This window comes from Gouania willdenowi, chromosome 24 (genome assembly GCF_900634775.1).
Source record: "Gouania willdenowi chromosome 24, fGouWil2.1, whole genome shotgun sequence".
In the NCBI taxonomy this organism is placed as follows: domain Eukaryota; kingdom Metazoa; phylum Chordata; class Actinopteri; order Blenniiformes; family Gobiesocidae; genus Gouania; species Gouania willdenowi.
In genome coordinates, this window is record NC_041066.1 from 8,596,593 (window position 1) to 8,614,707 (window position 18,115).

At 35.5% G+C, this 18,115-nt stretch overlaps 1 protein-coding gene across 1 annotated transcript; it reads left to right on the top strand.

Moving 5' to 3' along the window:
• The first annotated feature begins 30 nt into the window (after positions 1 to 30).
• On the top strand, positions 31 to 17,795 carry LOC114457682 (interleukin-31 receptor subunit alpha-like). The gene is made up of 16 exons (XM_028439700.1): positions 31 to 637; positions 4,051 to 4,320; positions 4,396 to 4,525; positions 5,443 to 5,633; positions 5,721 to 5,833; positions 6,825 to 6,854; positions 8,394 to 8,556; positions 9,418 to 9,500; positions 9,578 to 9,797; positions 9,875 to 10,039; positions 11,836 to 11,937; positions 12,011 to 12,154; positions 12,239 to 12,376; positions 15,147 to 15,228; positions 15,378 to 15,459; positions 16,897 to 17,795. Exons 1-16 carry the CDS (start codon positions 583 to 585, stop codon positions 17,275 to 17,277), a joined length of 2,349 nt encoding a protein of 782 aa, XP_028295501.1. The 5' UTR covers positions 31 to 582; the 3' UTR covers positions 17,278 to 17,795.
• Positions 17,796 to 18,115: the final 320 nt, after the last annotated feature.

Consider the following 18,115-nt stretch of genomic DNA (forward strand, 5'->3'; position numbering starts at 1 on the left):
TTAAATTTTTAATGATGCCATCTAATTTACAATTAAAACATATACTTGCTAAATTCCTGAATGAAATGTATATTTTGATTAGCAGCAAACTGCCTATTTTAGAAGCACGACATAAACTACAATAAGGAAAGTGTAAAAAAATAATAATAATAGTAATCTTTCGTTCCTCGAAGTAAAATCTATACAATGTTACAACTCTGAATTTATTTCTTGGCTTTAAAAAATAAACAGTGCTTTATAAAAAGGGTAATTGAAGTATTTCTGTGATGTAAGGAAATATTGTCCAACAATGATTTTTGATTGTTTTATCAGCTTATATCAACAGACCAGAGGCATCACATTTTCATGGGTTTTCTCTTCTTTATCCACTTCCCTTTTGTCTGCCTGAGGATCCAGTTGGGTAATATCTCCAGTTGATCTCAGGACTTGCATCAGTTCCTGTTACATGAAGGCAGAGTTCGTGGAAGCTTCCTCCTGATATGACAGACACAGTAAATGAGAGTCTTTAATGCTTTCATATCCAGCGGCTGATCATCTCTCTGCTATAAATGTATCTGGAACTGAGGTTTGCACGTTAAGACAATGGATTGGCTCTTTAACCTGGTTACCACGGTTATGGCTCTGTCCTTCTGTCAGGGTGAGTAAACGTTACTTATTTATCACAAATATATGCTGAAGAGTCTCGTGCACGTCTGTCATTCATGGTGGCTCTTTGTTTGCTTTTCCTTGGAAAGCTTTTTGAATGTGTTTTTTTGAAAAGCGCTATATAAATGTGATTTATTATTATCATTATTATTATTATTATTATCTTAAAGCTCCTAATTTAAATCATAAGGTTATCACCATGGTGTTAATTTCACTTATTGGTTGTGTAAAACTAGTGAACGTATAATGCTGGTGAATAAGGTCAAACCACTGTGGTGAGTCCGGTCAGAACTCAAAAAGCAGTCCGTAGTCGATTTAGATGGGTTTTAATGCAGACTTGAATTTGTAGTTTGTCCTTTACACTTCGATGCTAATGTGTGGTTCTAAAACAGAAATAATAATGTATCAATCTCTAATGAATACAGATACTACTGCAATAAACTTACTGGTACAGCAATATTCACACTTTAAATAAACAACAGCAGAAGTAGCTCCTCATTAAATGTTCATGTGAACTGAGAATAACACCAACTAACAGTGGAAACACTACATTTCACTACAAACTCGGTTTATAGCAATAAACACAACTTACTTGTAGTTCACGCACGAACACCATCAAAGTAGGGTGACTGACAAACAAACAAACTATGAACTAAACTTAAAGTACTTAAGAACTAAGCACTGTAAACTCTGATGTGTCTCCTTCCTCGTTTCTCCTTCTTTTTCTCTCTCTTCCTGCATCCTACACACTGGTGGGCTAGGCTCCGCCCCTTAAAGGGCCAGCATGCCAGTCTTTAGACAGCCTTTTCTACAGGTTGGATGTAATAGAATCACTCCACCATATTCTAGGGGTGGTTAATCAGCCCAATTTCCCCTATTCGATTCCAATTATTTAAGTCTCAGTTTAATTACAAAGCCATTTTTGATGATTAATGATAATCAAATCCATTTTTTATGATTGCTGATTATTGATCTTCCATTTAACAACAGTAGGCTGCTAAATTATTTGACTAAAGCTTCACAGCACCTTCGATGTTGTATTAAGATGCATATATAAAAAATAAATGTAAAATTATGCTATATATTAATGTTGCATATGTTTAATATATTATATTAAAATATACAAATTAGCAGGAATTATCTGTTTTTTATTACAATTTGAAAAATGTAATAATCAATTTTTGGAAAAGTAAGAATCGATTCATAATCGTCAATAATAAAATTGGGATTAATCGATTATTGATATATTGTTTGTTTTTTTAACCACCCCTACCATATTCACTGACTGATTCCTTTATTGATGATGTGATGTTTATCCGTTTCCAAATCTGTTTTGTCTTGACTGGAAATGATGGCGATTGACGCATTGTGTGGAAACAAAACTTATGTGGTTAAAGATGGTTTTAGTGTCTCACAATAGTTGAAGTCAGACTTCTTTTTTGTGCCGTTTGTTAAAAAGTGAAGGCAACAAAAAACTGATTGTGTAATGTTGGGCTTTTATTTTGAACGTCTCTTCCTATTTTCCGCTGAGGAATCCTATTTCATGCTACAAAGTGATCTGGAAAACACATTTCAGATGTTTCACAGATCTTGGTTCGTGAAAAAAAAAAAAAAAAAAGGTTAAACTTAATGGAGGAATAAATTCTCACCATCAAATCCTAATTGGCTATTTTTTTTTAAAGATTACATCAGATTGTGTGTTGTTTGAGTCATTATTTTTTCTAGGCTTGGTTCCTGCTGTGATGACGATAGCTGCTAATGGGCTTCTTGGTTTTAATCGCTTAAGCTCTCATTAATGCTTTTGCTAATGGACTCTTTTTTGTGAGATAAGATCTTCCCGTAGCATCTCGCCCTCTCAAAGACAGAATAAGCATGCTTGGATAGGAGTCACCAGCATTTGGATTAAAACCTTACAAACGATACTGTTCATTTCCTCGGTTCTTTTTCTTAACAGTTTGGGAAAGAGCTTATTATGTTTGTAGCACTGATAGGACGATGGAAAACTTGGAAATTGCATCTCTAGGGAGGGGAATTCTTCAGTTTATTGGTGTACATGCTCTAAAGCCTGCACTAAAGATACAGTGTCCATCAATTAGGGGTGTCCCGATCCGATATTGATATTGGATATCGGTCCTAACCCTATCCCTAACCCTATATAAATGTTAAATCTAAATCTAAATATATGCTAAACATTCAATATTTAGATTTAATGTTTAGCATACAGTATATTAGATTAGATTAGATGGTAAATTTAAATACTAAATGTCAAATCTAAGTCTAAATGTTAAATATTAAATATAAATGTTAAATCTAAGTCGAAATGTTAAATATTAAATCTAAATGTTAAATCTAAATCTATGCTAAACATTACATCTAAATATTAAATGGTAAATCTAAATGTAAATGTTAAATCTAAATGTTAAATGTCAAATCTAAAAGTTAAATCTAAATATTAAATGTTAAATCTAAATATGGAGCGTAATCATAATCACTCCGTCTGAATAAACTACGGATAGCCTTCATTCACGTCAATGAGATATTACTTAGGTACGCCCAATAAAATTGCATTTTAGCTAAAAATTTAGTTCCTTCTGTGACATTTAGTAACAATAGGAAATCAATAAAAATGCCGTTTAATTGATTTTGATTGTGTTGAACTGATTTATTTGTCTTTATTGTTTTATAGCAGGGCTGTCAAACTCATCTTAGTTCAGGGGCCAAATACTAAGTAGTTTGATCTTAAGTTTGCCACAAATTTTCGGCGGGAAAACGAGCAATTTCAATATTAATATCCCCAAGTTTGTACTTTGCACGATGTAAAAATCAAATGTAATAAGTGACAGATATCAGTTGCTGCAGTACTTTCTCTTTTCAATGTCATTGATTTTGTGTCCAACTTTTATTTAATATGGGGAAATTATGTGAAATAATTCAAGAAAAGTTTATTTCTTTGAACAATTTGAAATGTGATAGTAGCATTGGACAATAGCGATCCTCCAAATATTGTGGAATTTCATAGAATTTGTGTATTTAGATATCTGTGATGTCTGAGCTGAGATAGCTACAACTGAAATATTTGGTAATTTAGTCAATATTTTTTGTTCTTTTTTGTATCGGCCAATGTATCGGCTATCGACCAATATATTGATTATCTGCAGATACATTGGATATTTAAAAGAACAAGAAAACTATTAGTATTGGCATCGGCCCCTAAAATCCCATATTTGCCGGGCTTTAATACCAACTTGAAGCATAATTTGCTTTTATTAAGAAACATTACTTCTCTTTCATTGTATAACTTTTATAAAGTCAAGTATTTTATGAATGAACTTTTACAATAAGGTTTTGCATGCCCTGGTTAGTCCACACCAGTATTCCAAGCTTTTATGTGTTGGTTTCCTACAGGCCAGCATGAAGACTCTTGCAGCGTGTTCTCTAAGGATCAGTACGTAGAGGTGGGATCCAGCACTGAGGTCCTGTGTCAGACCACATGTGTAAACGGAAGAATTTTCTGGACCATCAATAACAAAGCAGTCAGTGACAGCCTGTCAGAAACCATCAACTCCACACACGCAGTTCTTCCTCTGAGGAACTTCAGCCTCCACAGGGCCACAGTGAATTGCCACAGCAGGGACACTCGGCACATCCTCGGTGGGGCCACCATCTGGATGTATTGTAAGCACACATTTCACTCCACTTCTCATTCAAAATTAAACGTATGATTTGAGGCATTTTCTAATTTTCTTACAGCAAAACCCAGAAGTATATCTTGTGTCTTGCATTATGAAGAAGGGACAGGGATTGGTGTACCTCAGCTTCTTACCTGCACCTGGGAGCATCTCGTTTATTCCTCACTGAAAGTCAACTACACCGTGCTTTAGTAGGTCTTTGTGTTTTCTTCTTTTTATGGAATTAGTGCTACAAGCCTACATATCGTCACCTCAGGAACAGAAGGGCCAAGGTCATTTTTTGGCTATTTTCATATTATATGACTAACATGTATTTTTATATAATAACATTACATTTTAAAATTATTCCAGAATGAATTTAATTCAGTTTAAATATCAAATAATTAATTTAATTTAGTTACAAATTTATATTTAGTTAAAAAGTTTAATTGAATTTAAACTTAAAATTAAATTTGTAATTAATTAATTACTTTTCATTTTAAATTAAATTTGTAATTAATTAATTACTTTTCATTTTAAATTAAATTTAACCTGATTTAATTTAAAAAATATTGTAAATATCAATGAATTTATTTATAAATAAATAAAATCTAAAAATGTACATTACATTTTAATTTAATTATAATCTTAAATTTAATCTGATTTTATTTTAAAAATACTGTATATATAATTGAATTTATTTATAGATAATTACAATCTCAAAATTTAAATTGCATTTTAATTTATGTTTGAACAACTTTTTATTTTTAATCTTAAATCTAAATTTAATTTGATTTAATTTGATCATGAATCAAGTTAAAATTGAATTGAATTTTAAAATTATTTAAATAATATTGTATATATAAATGATTATGGCATAAAGTCTCAAATTTTAATTTTAGATATTTAAAGGATATATTAAATCAAATTAAAATAAAATGTATTTATTTAATTAAATTAAATTAAAGTGAAAAATTAATAATATTGTAAATATAAATGAGGTAGGCATAAATTCTCAAAATACCCAAAAAGTGACTAAGGCACATCTGTTATTAGGGTGACGATATACATTACTAAGTTACTTAAAAATTTGTTGTTAATATTATTCAAATATGTTATTTCTTTGCAGTTCCTCTGAATCAAACAACATCTTAGTAGAAATCTGCAACTCTTCAGTAACAAACTGCACAGTCAAAGGCTTTTACAGCTTAAAAAACATCCAACTACTTGTTGGGGAGGATTTTAACATCACTGTGAGAGCTAAAACTGCTGCATGGGAGGCCTACTCAGACTCCCAAGAATTGCATCCCTTTCACATATGTAAGTTTGTGACTGTAAATGTTTTGGGGATAAACACATTAACATATTTCTGATGAAGCTCTTTGTTCTTGGCTTCATCCCTTCCAGTGAAAATCAATCCGCCGCAGTTTGAAGTCGCTGCTTTCTCTGATCATCTTCTGGTTACATGGAATCGAACACGTACCACAGTCAAACATCATTGCCAAGTCAGATACAGGAAGGTATGTTATCTTTTGAAGTAGGAAAAATGCTACACCATTGCACATATTTCTATTGGTGTCTTCCTGATGGCTGCATTACAATAGCAAAAAGAAAGAAAAAAAACCCGTAATTTTCTCCTGAACTAATCTGTGCAATCAGATATTTTAAGTTTTATGCTACTTTCCCTGTTATCATAATTTATACGCTATGTCCCCATCAACCAGGGTGCGGACCAGTTCTGGTACATGGACAATTTGGTACTGTGCAGCAAGAAAGACGTTTTTAAAATAAAAATACTCAAAAGGACAACAAACATACACTACATGATGTATGACAAAACGGACACAAAAATTTGCACAATGACTTTAAACTTAAAAAACAACATCAAAGACAACAAAGTCAACAAACAGGACTACAAAAATAATTTACTCCAAAATACACAAAACAATACCAAAAACACACAAAATGAGAGCGAAATAGACTAAATTACATAAATGAAATACTTAGAAGGAAAAATTAAATATACAAAATGACTCATAACACACAGATTGATATAGAAAACAAAAAACATAATCAAAAACACATATAAAAATTTAATTAGACAAAATTACTCCAAATTGCACAAAATGAGAGGGAGATTTACAAAATATCTCCACAAAACATGCAAAATTAGAGAAAATTTAGAAAACATCAACAAAAATACACCAAATGACTCATAACACAAAACAAAACTAAAATATGCAGAATGACAGATAAAAAACACAAAACAACACCAAGACGACAACAAAAACACAAAATTACTCCAAACCACACAATAGACCACACTAAAATATACACAATGATTTTAAGCATTTGCAAATTGACACCAAAAACACTAACAAGTTACCTGAAAATTAAAGAAAAAGTACAAAATAACACAAACCCTTTGTTATTTTCTGTATTGATTCTGAGATTGGTCTTTATTTGAAATGCTAACATAAATATTAATAATGTGGCCCTTTTTTGTTCCAGGTTTCATCAGTAGGTGATGCTGCTCCAGAGGTATTTGTTGCATTTAAAAGTCTTTTTAGTTTCTACTTTTGAGTTCATGTCTTCATGTGAAGCCATTCTGATTAAGTTGATGGTAAAGAGCGAATCAGCTGGGAGCCTTAATGGCAACATAATGTGTGAATGAAATATTAATGAGCAATAATAGTGGATGGTAGAATTAAATTAGCTGGAATCAACCCCTGTGAGCAAATCATCACCAGGAATATGTTTGAATCACCGGATTTTTAATCATCAGGGATTGGTTTTTTAAAAGTATCGGTAATCAGCTCGGATTCTGGATAACTGACAAACGGATTACGTAATCGGATTAGATCATAATCCAATCTTGGTTTTGATCTGGATCAAACCTTTAGTTTGGGTTTTTCACAACTTTTTAGTAGGATTGGGATCACATTGATCAAAAAAAAAAAAATCTGGATTAAATTGATTCCATCAGAAGGGTGCATCCAATGTGGATTTCAGGTGCAAAAAATGTAATAAAACTTTAAAACTGTATCAAATAATACTTTATTTGGATCATGCAGTATAACCTACAAGATATCCAATTTATAAGGTTTTTATTTAATTTTTTCATCCGCCAGGCTACAATGATTAAGTAGGCTATAATGTATTCAGCCTTTTGGCCTACAGCAAAGTAGAATAATCCCTCAAATAGCTGTCAATATTGACCCCAAATAATATATTTCATTCTGTCACTAATTGATGTATATTCATCACAATCAAAAGTATTGTTGTTTTGTTTTTAGATAATTTTTTAGTGATGCATGCAATGATAAAACAGGATAATAAAGCAATGGCATCGCTGGTTTTTGTACAAATCCAAATCACAACTAGTGTCTAACTATTGCACTTCCTGTTTGCTGGTTCTGGTTCTGGCAGAATGCAGGAGGTGGTTCAGGGTCTCCACAGGTTTGAAGTAGGGCTCCACAATTATGGCCAAAATAATAATCACAATTATAATACCAATTATTTATCATGTTAGGAAAAAAAAATCTGTTTTTATTGCACCACTTTTAAATTAACAACATTTTTACAGTTTACCGTGAAAATTGAAGCTTTAAATAACAATATTACTAAAAACATAATTAAAAATTTTTTTACCCAAGAATTTAAAATGCACAAAAGTGAACTGAATAAGTACATTATTACAGATTGCAGAGCCCGTATTTGAAATGTAAATATTGCATTAGGTTAATTTAATTCGCGATTAAAATGTGATTAATTGTGCAGCCCTAGCTTGAAGCACCCTTCATCAAACAAAGACGAGCACCGGTTGGGCAGATTTGGTGATCCTGAAAAGTTTCAATCTGGATCAGATTGATCCCATCCCAATCCCAATGGATTACATGATCATGGTTAGCATAAAGAGGATAACCAAATTCGGATCAATTTTATCCAGATTAATCTTTTTTAAAAACTAGGCCCTGTTTATGAAACTCAAGCCACTCACTCTTCTCAAAGCAACCATTATTTCCATTTGCACAATATACATTACAGATATCTCTAAATATGTTTGGTTTGTCCGTCCAGCATCGATACAATAAAACTCTTCATTCTGAGAGGATGGTGAAGATCCGGATTGACGAAGCCTTGGACTCCTGCACTAGTTACAGAGTGTCTGTTTGCTGGGCTCTGGATGAGGCTCCCTGGAGCGCCTGGAGCCGGGAGAAGACGGTTCTGACAAAACTAAACAGTAAGGAAAAATCACCTCTGAGTATTCCCTCCAAAGACGGCCATGACTGTAGGTCAGGGTTGGGGTCAATTGTAATTGTAATCGCGTATTGATAATTAATTACAATTGTGACTTAATTATAATTGTAATTATATTTGAAAAACAATGTGTTGCTGTTGTAATCGTAATTTATTTGTATTTGAGTTCAGATTATGGACTGTGTAAGTGGAATTGTCATAGAAATTGTGTAAAAACTATCAGTGCCAAAGCATGAAAACTGGATAAAATTTTGATTTAGATTTTTTATTTTTATTTTCTGAGATAAGGCTATCATAAGACCCTAATAACTAGTTCCAATATGATGAGCACACTTAAACTGGGCTGAAAATCCAATAAGGCATGAAAAATAACAAAAATGTTTTTTAAAAAAACGTCAAAATTTCGAAGGCAAGGCAAAAAATTTTAAATATTTTGGATTTTTTTTTTTTTGAGATAAGGCTATCATAAGACCCTAAAAACATTTTATGGGTTTTTTTTCTTTCGAGCTCAGTAATTGTGATTGAAATTTAGCAATTAAGAATGTTAATTGTAATTGACTTTCAGGCGAAAATAATAATTTTATTATTAATAATAATAAAATTGTAATTTTAATTGGAAAGAAATGCCAGTCACTGTAATCATAATTGAGTTGTAATTGAACATGGATGATTGAAGACGTAATTGTAATTGAGAAATGTAATTGACCCCAACCCTGATTGTAGTTACGTGCACTAAATTATCAGATCAGAATCAGCATTCCTTTATTAAACCCAGGGGGGAAATGCTTCAATTCTAATCAATTCAATCTACAGATTCTATTGACATGGTTTTGATCTCGTTAAGGGAATCACATCAGGCTGCGTCTGTGGAGGAAGGTGAAACAAGTTGAAAATAAGGACCAGAGAACAGTTAGTGCCATGTGGACTGTAAGTTATTGAGCTTCTAAAATTCACCAAAGCGTATTTCTAAAGTCATGATGGAGATCTTGTTGTTTTTCTTGCAGGATGTTCCCTCTACGTGTCGTGGAACCTTCACCCACACAATCAAACAGAGCACAGTTAAAAATGACTCAATGGAAGCAGATAATAGCTCCACCGCATGTAGCAACAACTCAACATGTGATGTTTCTGTGAGTCGAGGCGCTCACTGGTTGACGCTCTCCGTTTTTCATGATCAACTCTTGCTCACGGAGGACTCGGTTTACGTACCAGCTGCTGAAGAGAGTCAGTGATGTTGTTATTTGTTCCACCTGTTTCATTTCACCTCCTCCTTTAATCCTTCTGATGAAATCTACTCGCAGACCTCCCTCAGGTTACCCAAATCCAGAGTGTCACACTCGATGGCATCATTCTGGTCAGCTGGAGAGCGCCTAATCCACCTGTCGGACGTTACATGATCGACTGGACCCATGACGGGAATCAATACAACTGGAAAGAGAGCGCGGACACAAATGCAACACTGTCGGGTGGGTTGAGAAGCAGATGCACAATGATAAACAACAACAGATTGATGGATGGATAAAACCTCAGAGAGAGACGCATAGATGTCATTATTGAACCATTAGAGACTTCTGGGAAAACGTGACCTGTGTCACTGTTTAATCAATCTGAGCGTTGTGGGCAGGGCGTGTAATGGACACACCGATGGAGCTTCAAAGCTGTACAAATATCACATCTATTGTTTTCGACCGATATGAGTATGACGGAGTTGGTGTGCATTTCACAAGGTTTGCGTTTCTATGAATCATTTCTTCTTCTTTAACTTGTTCCTTTACACTCTAAAAACTGTATGGTAAATGGTAAATGGACTTGATTTATAAAGTGCTTCATCCCTATACTGAAGTAGTCCCAAAGCGCTTTACATGTCAGCTCATTCACACACATTCACACACCAATGGGACAGAGCTGCCATGCAAGGCACTAACCGACCGCTGGGAGCAACTCAGGATTCAGTGTCTTTCCCAAGGATACTTTGACACATAGACAGGTATAGACTGGGATCGAACCCCCAACCTCTCGATCAGAAGACGTATGTTGTGTATGTCAGCAGTTGTTGAAGTAACTCAAAGTTGTGAGTGAGTTTTATTCAGATTTCTGCTTTCTAGAATAATCTCTAAAAAAAAATGTGGATCATTTTTTTATTATTTAATATTTTCTCCTAACCTAAGCAAACTAAAATACAAAAAGTAATTTTCCTTAGCATCATGTTAGAAGCGGAGTGGCGGCTTAATGGTTCCAGAAGTGGCCTTGGTTTGAACTTCATCGAGGTTGCTATTGGCCCACGGGCAAGGCACTTTACCCTAACTGCTGTATTTCATTTTTTGGTTATGTAAATTATTGAGTTGGGAAAAGTTCAAAACTTTAAGTTGACTTCCTTACATTTTAAGTTAAACTAATCCAAAATATTGAGTCCACGTCAATTAAATTACGGTGTTACCAACTGAAAATATTCAGTTAAGTTGGTCCACATATTTTCTTTTTTAGTGTAGTATATTGCTACACAATTAACAAAGAATGTACTATATATCCATTAGGAATTGTTTGATTGATTTTGCCTATATCTGATATGCGAAATTTGCGATTTCGGAAATTTAACGACACCGAAATATACACAGATCCCCTCCCCACCAACCTTATTTTAGGTCACATAATACATAAGGATGTACAGTATATCACAAATTTACATAGTTGGTGAAAATTCCACCTTCGATTGTTTAAAAAGGGCATGATTATGTTTTATTATATTGTCCCAAACAACAGCACATATTGGTTTATTAATATTGGTGGAAAAAAACTATACCGATGTCAACTAATATCACATTTTATGGCTAAGATTAGTCGATAATATCAGAGGACAGATAATATCGCCCAATGTCTATTTTCCAGATAAGAGTCTTGAAGGTTGTCTTTCACAAGGTGCATCAAAAAAGCTCTGAGTTTACGGACAGAAATTAAAAAATAAAAGAGCACCCAAATAGTGCAAACCTCAGCTAAGTGCCCAATATCCTTTTTTGCCAGATTTTGGCATCTTTTCATCAGAAATCATGACATTGGCCAACTCTTGTTCCCTAGATATCAGTGATTATCGACTGTGTTCTCACTTTTTCCTTGGTCCACATCTGTGAACTACACTCTTTGCAGTTTTGTGATCCTGCAATCTTATTCACAAATCCCCACAAAAAATAAAACTTCACCAAAATATGAAATTATTTCTTTATTGTTTACTTGTTTCTTTTCAACAATCTTTGGCCTCTTTCTACAGACCTTGTGGATAGAAAACCATACAACATCACTGTGACGCCTCTCTTTGATAACAAGACAGGTCTCGGTACTCAAGCACTTCAGGTTTGCTCCAGAGTGGGAGGTACGTCACTCTGGTAAACCAAGTCTTTTAGATATAAATAATCAATCAATAAATACAAGTCTGTTCCCCACAGAACCAGGGAGCGTCTCCATCAATAATGTCCAAGCTGAGGACACAAGTGCCTTCATTAGCTGGTCTACAAAGGCACAGGACCCATGTAGTGGTGAGGTTGTCACCTATACAGTCTTCTATGAAGCGCGGGAAGGACTCAGGCTCAGTAAGTGCACCGCATGCTTGGAGGAAGTGTACACATTTCCTGTAACACTGTGTTTATCCTGTTTCTTGGATGTGATTGTTCCAGATGTAACGGTCAATCACACACAACAGGAGATAAATCTGAGAAGTCTGAGCCCAAGCACTCAGTACAGCATCCACGTGGTGTCCACAGCTCTCACTGGGATGAGCAGAAGCACTGAACGGGTCTTTAAAACCAAAACTGGTAAGAGAGTGATCATGTCTCTCTCCTATTATCCTCAAACATTACTGACACATTTTGCCCTTGGGGTCAATCTGACGCCAGGGATATATGCCTCCAGAAAATGATTTTCAGAAAAAGTTTTTGTGTCAGGCACATTGTTGATTTGTTGAAGACATAATTAACCTCTTAATAATAAAACTTTTACCTGTTCCTCCAACTCTCAGTTTTAGAGTTAGTGTATCTTAACACATTACAAAAGTAACAAGTTACTGTAATATTTTCATTTTTTAAGTAACGCAGTAATATAACGCATAACTGGAACAAAAATTCAGCAATATATTACTTGTTACAATCTCAGGAACACAAGTTACACGGAGACTTTAATGAATTCCACTGATATTCCAATGAAAACAGGAAAAAAAAGTGTCAAAAAAAAGTCAATTCTACTCATTTCTGTGGCTTAGAAGAAGAAACTCTGCACCGAGTTCCTTCCTGCAGAGCAGACTGGTGCAAATCCTAACGCATGGCCATGGATTTGGTTTTGTTTAATAAATACATTTTTGTTTGTATATTTTTATTTAAAAGGAAAAGGAAAGTTTTTGGTGTTGTCACATTTGTAGACATTAATCTGTAATGTTATCAATGTAATAGGATTAGTATTTTAAAATGGCTTCACATAACATTAATGTGCGATGAGCTAAAAGTTACTTAAAGTAGTGTGACTCAGTTACATTTTGGATTCAGTTCATTTCAATTCAATTTTATTTATATAGCGCAGATTACAACAGTCATCTCAAAGCGCTTAACACATTATAGAGTCCATAGTAAGAAAGAAAGAACCCAACAAAATCCACATTAACAAGCATTTAGCGACAGTGGGAAGAAAAAACTCACTCTTTTTTATAGGAAGAAATCTGCAGCAGAACCAGGTTCACAGGTGGCAGCCATCCGCTTTGACTGGTTGGGGTCAAAGAAGGTCAAACAGAATAGGATAGAAGTATAGACCATCCGAGTGCCCCAGACTAGTTGAGCCGTGGACCATCCATCAGGAACCGCCACCTCCAACATCAAGACACCTGAAACAGAAAATAGAGCGGAGGACGAGGGGAAGGCACAGACTGCAGGAAAAACATGATACACTCTGCTACACTCCTTCCTAGTGGTTAGGTTAACATTAAACGTCTTGCGCCATCCTCCATGCTCTGAAATGCTACCCCTACAGACGAGGTTTCGTCTTGTACTGGTCACATGTTCAATGATATATGGGGTGGACATCAGTGTAAATGGTGTGAAGCAGTGTGAGCAGTATGATGGGTTATGCATAGATGTGGTAATATTGTAATAGAAATATGTTAGGTTTTTATGCCTGTACCTAGTAATATAAAATGTATTACAATTTTAGAGTACCTTGCCCAACACTGATCTTGAAGATCTTTCATCCAAATCTTTTATAATTTGGGCAGCACATTCATGACTCTCACAGCATGAACCATATTGATTCATGTTGGTCTTTCCATTTTTGGAAGACATTGTATCTGCTGTATCTCATTGTCATCAGATGATAATGCCTCAAAATCATGGTCCTCCTCAACACAGTCCTCTGTCATAAGGATTAAGATCACACACAGACAAAAGGTTTTACACAGCTGCAACAGCTTGGGGTCAATTTGACCCCAGATGAACAACAATGTGTGCAATGTGTGTTCAGCACATTGGAAAAATATCATCATGATAATTTTATGCTTAATTGTTTATACCCATCAAATTAAGAAAAGTCATGAAATATGAAGCAAAACATAAAAATAGTCATTGTCATTTAATATTTCAACGGAACAATTATTATTTCATTATTGCCTTATTATTCCAGCAACAGAAACATGTCTTAACAATTTACTGTGCACAATTCACGAGTTATCATAGCCTAAACCCACCAGGGGTCAGTCGGCAGCATTCACAGCACTAGCTGTGTCCACCATTGGCGTTGCGTAAAGATATCCCAGTTTACAGCATGCCAATGGCACACTCCCTCATGTCCCATCCATCCATCTTCATACCCGCTTATTCCCATTTATCAGGGTCGCGGGGGTCTGCCGGTGCCCATCTCCGGCTCTCATAGGGCGCTGGGCGGGGGTACACCCTGGACAGGGCGCCAGTCCATCACAGGGCAACACAGACAGACAACCACTCATTCACTCCTATGGGCAATTTAGAGACTCCAATCAACCTTACAGTCATGTTTTTGGATTGTGGGAGGAAGCCGGAGTACCCGGAGGAAACCCACGCAGCATGGGGAGAACATGCAAACTCCACACAGAAAGGACCCAAGTGTCCACCCCAGGGCTTGAACCCAGGACCTTCGCCCACTCCCTCATGTCTTGAGACAAATGTGGCATCGTGACTTGTGAACATTTAGCGTGACCTTTTATTGATCCAGCTCCAACATATATCTGCGTATTGGTCACGCTGCTTGACCAACTCTATGCTATGCTGTATGCAACTCAGGGTTGGAATAATCAGTGTGTACGTAATCTAGCAGGAAGTGGTCAATGGGAAGTGGGTCACAAGAATTGAGCAAAACTAATGATTCATTACACCTATAGAGCGATTTAACTCAGCTTTTGGTTCGTCCATTTAATTTTTTGTTTTGTATAAATGTTTCAAAGACAGATTGTGTGTGTGTGATTTTACAGGACTTTATTTTTGCTATGTAGTGATGCATCATTGCACTGCGAGTCGTCATCTTGTTCTCATCGTTAAACTAATGCAGCCTCTTTTATCTCATCTTCAACAGATCCAAACCTTTTCACAAAAGTCGCTGTCTGCGGATGTGTCTTCCTGTTTGTGGCTTTTCTCATCCTGGGCGGTGCTTTCCTGTGAGTTTGTGATTTTTATTTTTATTTTAATCGAACACTGATCTTATTGGTTGAAAATGCTGTGGTCACAATGTTTACTCATCAAGAAACACAAATATGGCTTTATCCTAAATAAATCAGGCCACTGATTGCTCTTATTTGTCTTTTAGGCGTAGGAACTTCCAGAAGAAGCCAGTACCAAACCCTGGCCTCAGTTCTGTGGCGCTGTGGCCATCGCTGAGTCATCGAAACGTAAAAGAAAAGATGAATGAATATTGTTATTTCGGTTGTTATTTAGTTTCCTACATCATGACATGTGTCTCCAGTGTATTTAAATGTACATTTTAAGTTTTAGTATTCTATAGACAATGTGGTGTAGGCTTCATTTGTTCTGTTCTTTATCTCCTGTACAAGAGCATGTTCATCTGCTTTGGATCCACCAACGTAAAACACACAATTTTCCCCTGGATTTGCTTAGTTTCTCTCATAACAGAAGTATAACATAGTAGTTCCACAATTTGGGGCCCTTTGTATCATTTGAGCATTATTTGTTCACCAAAGCATGTCAGAGTCATTTTGCTGACCACGTTCATTCAATAGTTGGACATTCACGCTTTGAATGCCATCATTTTAATATGCTCTCGAGTCTAATAGGAAGTTCACCGAAATGTAATGAATCTACGCTAAGAAGGAAGAATCAAAGAAGTGCAGAACTGAGGAGTACCACATGTGTGTCTTTGACAGTTCTCATTAATGATGAGCTGATGTTTCTATCTGATTATAAACATATATATATTTTCTTCTTCTTAACACCTTTTAGCTTTAAAACAAATGCTCAAATCACTTTAAATAGTCTACCTGACTTGTTCTCACGAGACGACTGTCTTTTGTGAGACATTAAATACTAAATATATTGAAACAAGAGCAGTCAGAGAGCACAACCCGCCAACAAGTGCCAAATCTCCTTTTTTTCCAAATATTGGCAGTTATCTGGATCGGTGATCCTGATCATGGTACAGTGATCATTCACATTCTAAAGGCTTGTTAATTAATAGCAATGCAATAGGTACAAATGTATTATTTTAAATCACAATTAGATGCGCAATCCAAATGGATCTCGGCAGGTTACTTGAAGAACTGAGTCAAATTTCATAAAGAAATTGAAAATATTGTTACATTTAACGGCTCCAGAATCACTATATTCACGCGGATCCTCTTCAATGGAATCTTCTATGGTGTAAGGTTTATCTTTGGTTAAAATGTTGTCAAAACTTGTTAAGTGCTTTTGACGTAATCGAGCTAAAAAACAAAAAAAAAAAACAGAAACACAGGAGAAAACAGTCGCTGTTACAGCCTTATTATTCAAACTACTGCCACCTGTTAACACAGAGGAGTAATTATTATTATGTATTACATATTATTGAAGTTGAAAAAATTAACAAACCTGGCACATGTCAGAAATTCAACACACTGACCAACAAAAGAAATATAGCCTGAGGGAATATTGCAGTAAGATTCTAAATATATGAAACTGATATAGTGGAAAAACAGAAAGCTATGAAATGTTTTTTTATGAAAGGTGAACAGAATGTCAAGTACAAAGGTTAACACGGAGCAGTATTTATTAATTCTGTTCAAGACACTGATGTAAAAATGTCTTCTCATTGCTGTGTTTGTGTGCGTCCACAGGGACTGTACCTCATCCAACCTTTTGCTAACCCGACAGAAAGTGCCTTTGACAAAGTTCACACAGAAGGACCTCCCAAGCCGCCCACTCTTTCCCTTGACTCGCTCCCATGTGATGATGCAGCTTGTGACCAGGGTGAAAAAGACGCTCACTCAGCCATTACAAAGCATGAAAGCTCATCTGATTCTGCTGGAGTGGAGCATCTGTGTTCGGCTGAAGAGTCGCAGGCCTTCCTCTCAGCGGAGAGCAGCCCCGTCAGCCCCTACCGCAGCCAGACTTCAGCAGATTCAAAGTCTGGTGAACACATGGAACAGCAGGAAAAGACTGGACTGACGACTGTGTATGTCACACTTGACATGTTTGAAAATGTTCAGCAACGGTGAACACATGGAACTATACAAACCTTTTATTGGTTAAAAGAGAAGACAGTTGCATGGACAGATATATTTTTGAAGCAAGGACAGCACGTTCCCTTTGAATTGTTTGAATTGTTTTCTTATTAGTTCTGCATTACTTCACTCTATAGTGGAATTAGATGCTAGTCTGAGACTCAGTTTCCATTCCAACAAAACCCAACCTTGGGGTTGTGAGACATTGAGACCAACTAAGAACATTGTTTTAACATTTTGAGCCCATTTTGGCTTATTTTTATTTAGAGTGTCTATTCCGGTGCTATTGGTACGGTTACCGAATTACACGTATGTAGCGTTTTAGGATAAGGGTTAGGTTATAATCCAGTATTGCAACAATTTTTAGGGTTAGGTCTAGGGTAAGGTTTATTCTTAGTCCCGCGACCTAAACTGGCCAATGACTGACCTATCACGTGACCTAAACTGGCCAAGTAGGGGCGCTGTGTACGGATAGAATGTCGGTACATTGATACAACAACCATACGGATAGCCACTGCCTATTTTCTTTTTTTTTTTGTAAATTGTTAGTATTACATTTTTTTTTTTTTTTTTTTTTTTTTTTTACACCAAACTGGCCATATTTTAACCTATTTCCATCACTTTTTCTTGCTATATTTGTGCTCTTTTTTAATGCATTTTTCTACATTACATCCATTTCAATGCCTTTTCTGCACATCTTTTTCACTTTCAAGACATTTTCAGCACATATAGACCCTTTCCACCACTTTCCTCACCTGTTGTTGCAAATGTTGACCCATTATCGTCACTTTTTGTTTAACCATCTTTCATGTCATTTTAACCACATTCATGA

What these genes read in the sequence shown, in the direction of transcription:
- LOC114457682 (XM_028439700.1), top strand. Translation starts at nt 583, where the DNA reads ATGGATTGGCTCTTTAACCTGGTTACCACGGTTATGGCTCTGTCCTTC. An exon ending in CGTACCAGCTGCTGAAGAGA is followed by an intron (nt 9,798 to 9,874) that starts GTCAGTGATGTT and finishes ATCTACTCGCAG; the next exon opens with ACCTCCCTCAGGTTACCCAA. An exon ending in CACAAATGCAACACTGTCGG is followed by an intron (nt 10,040 to 11,835) that starts GTGGGTTGAGAA and finishes CTCTTTCTACAG; the next exon opens with ACCTTGTGGATAGAAAACCA.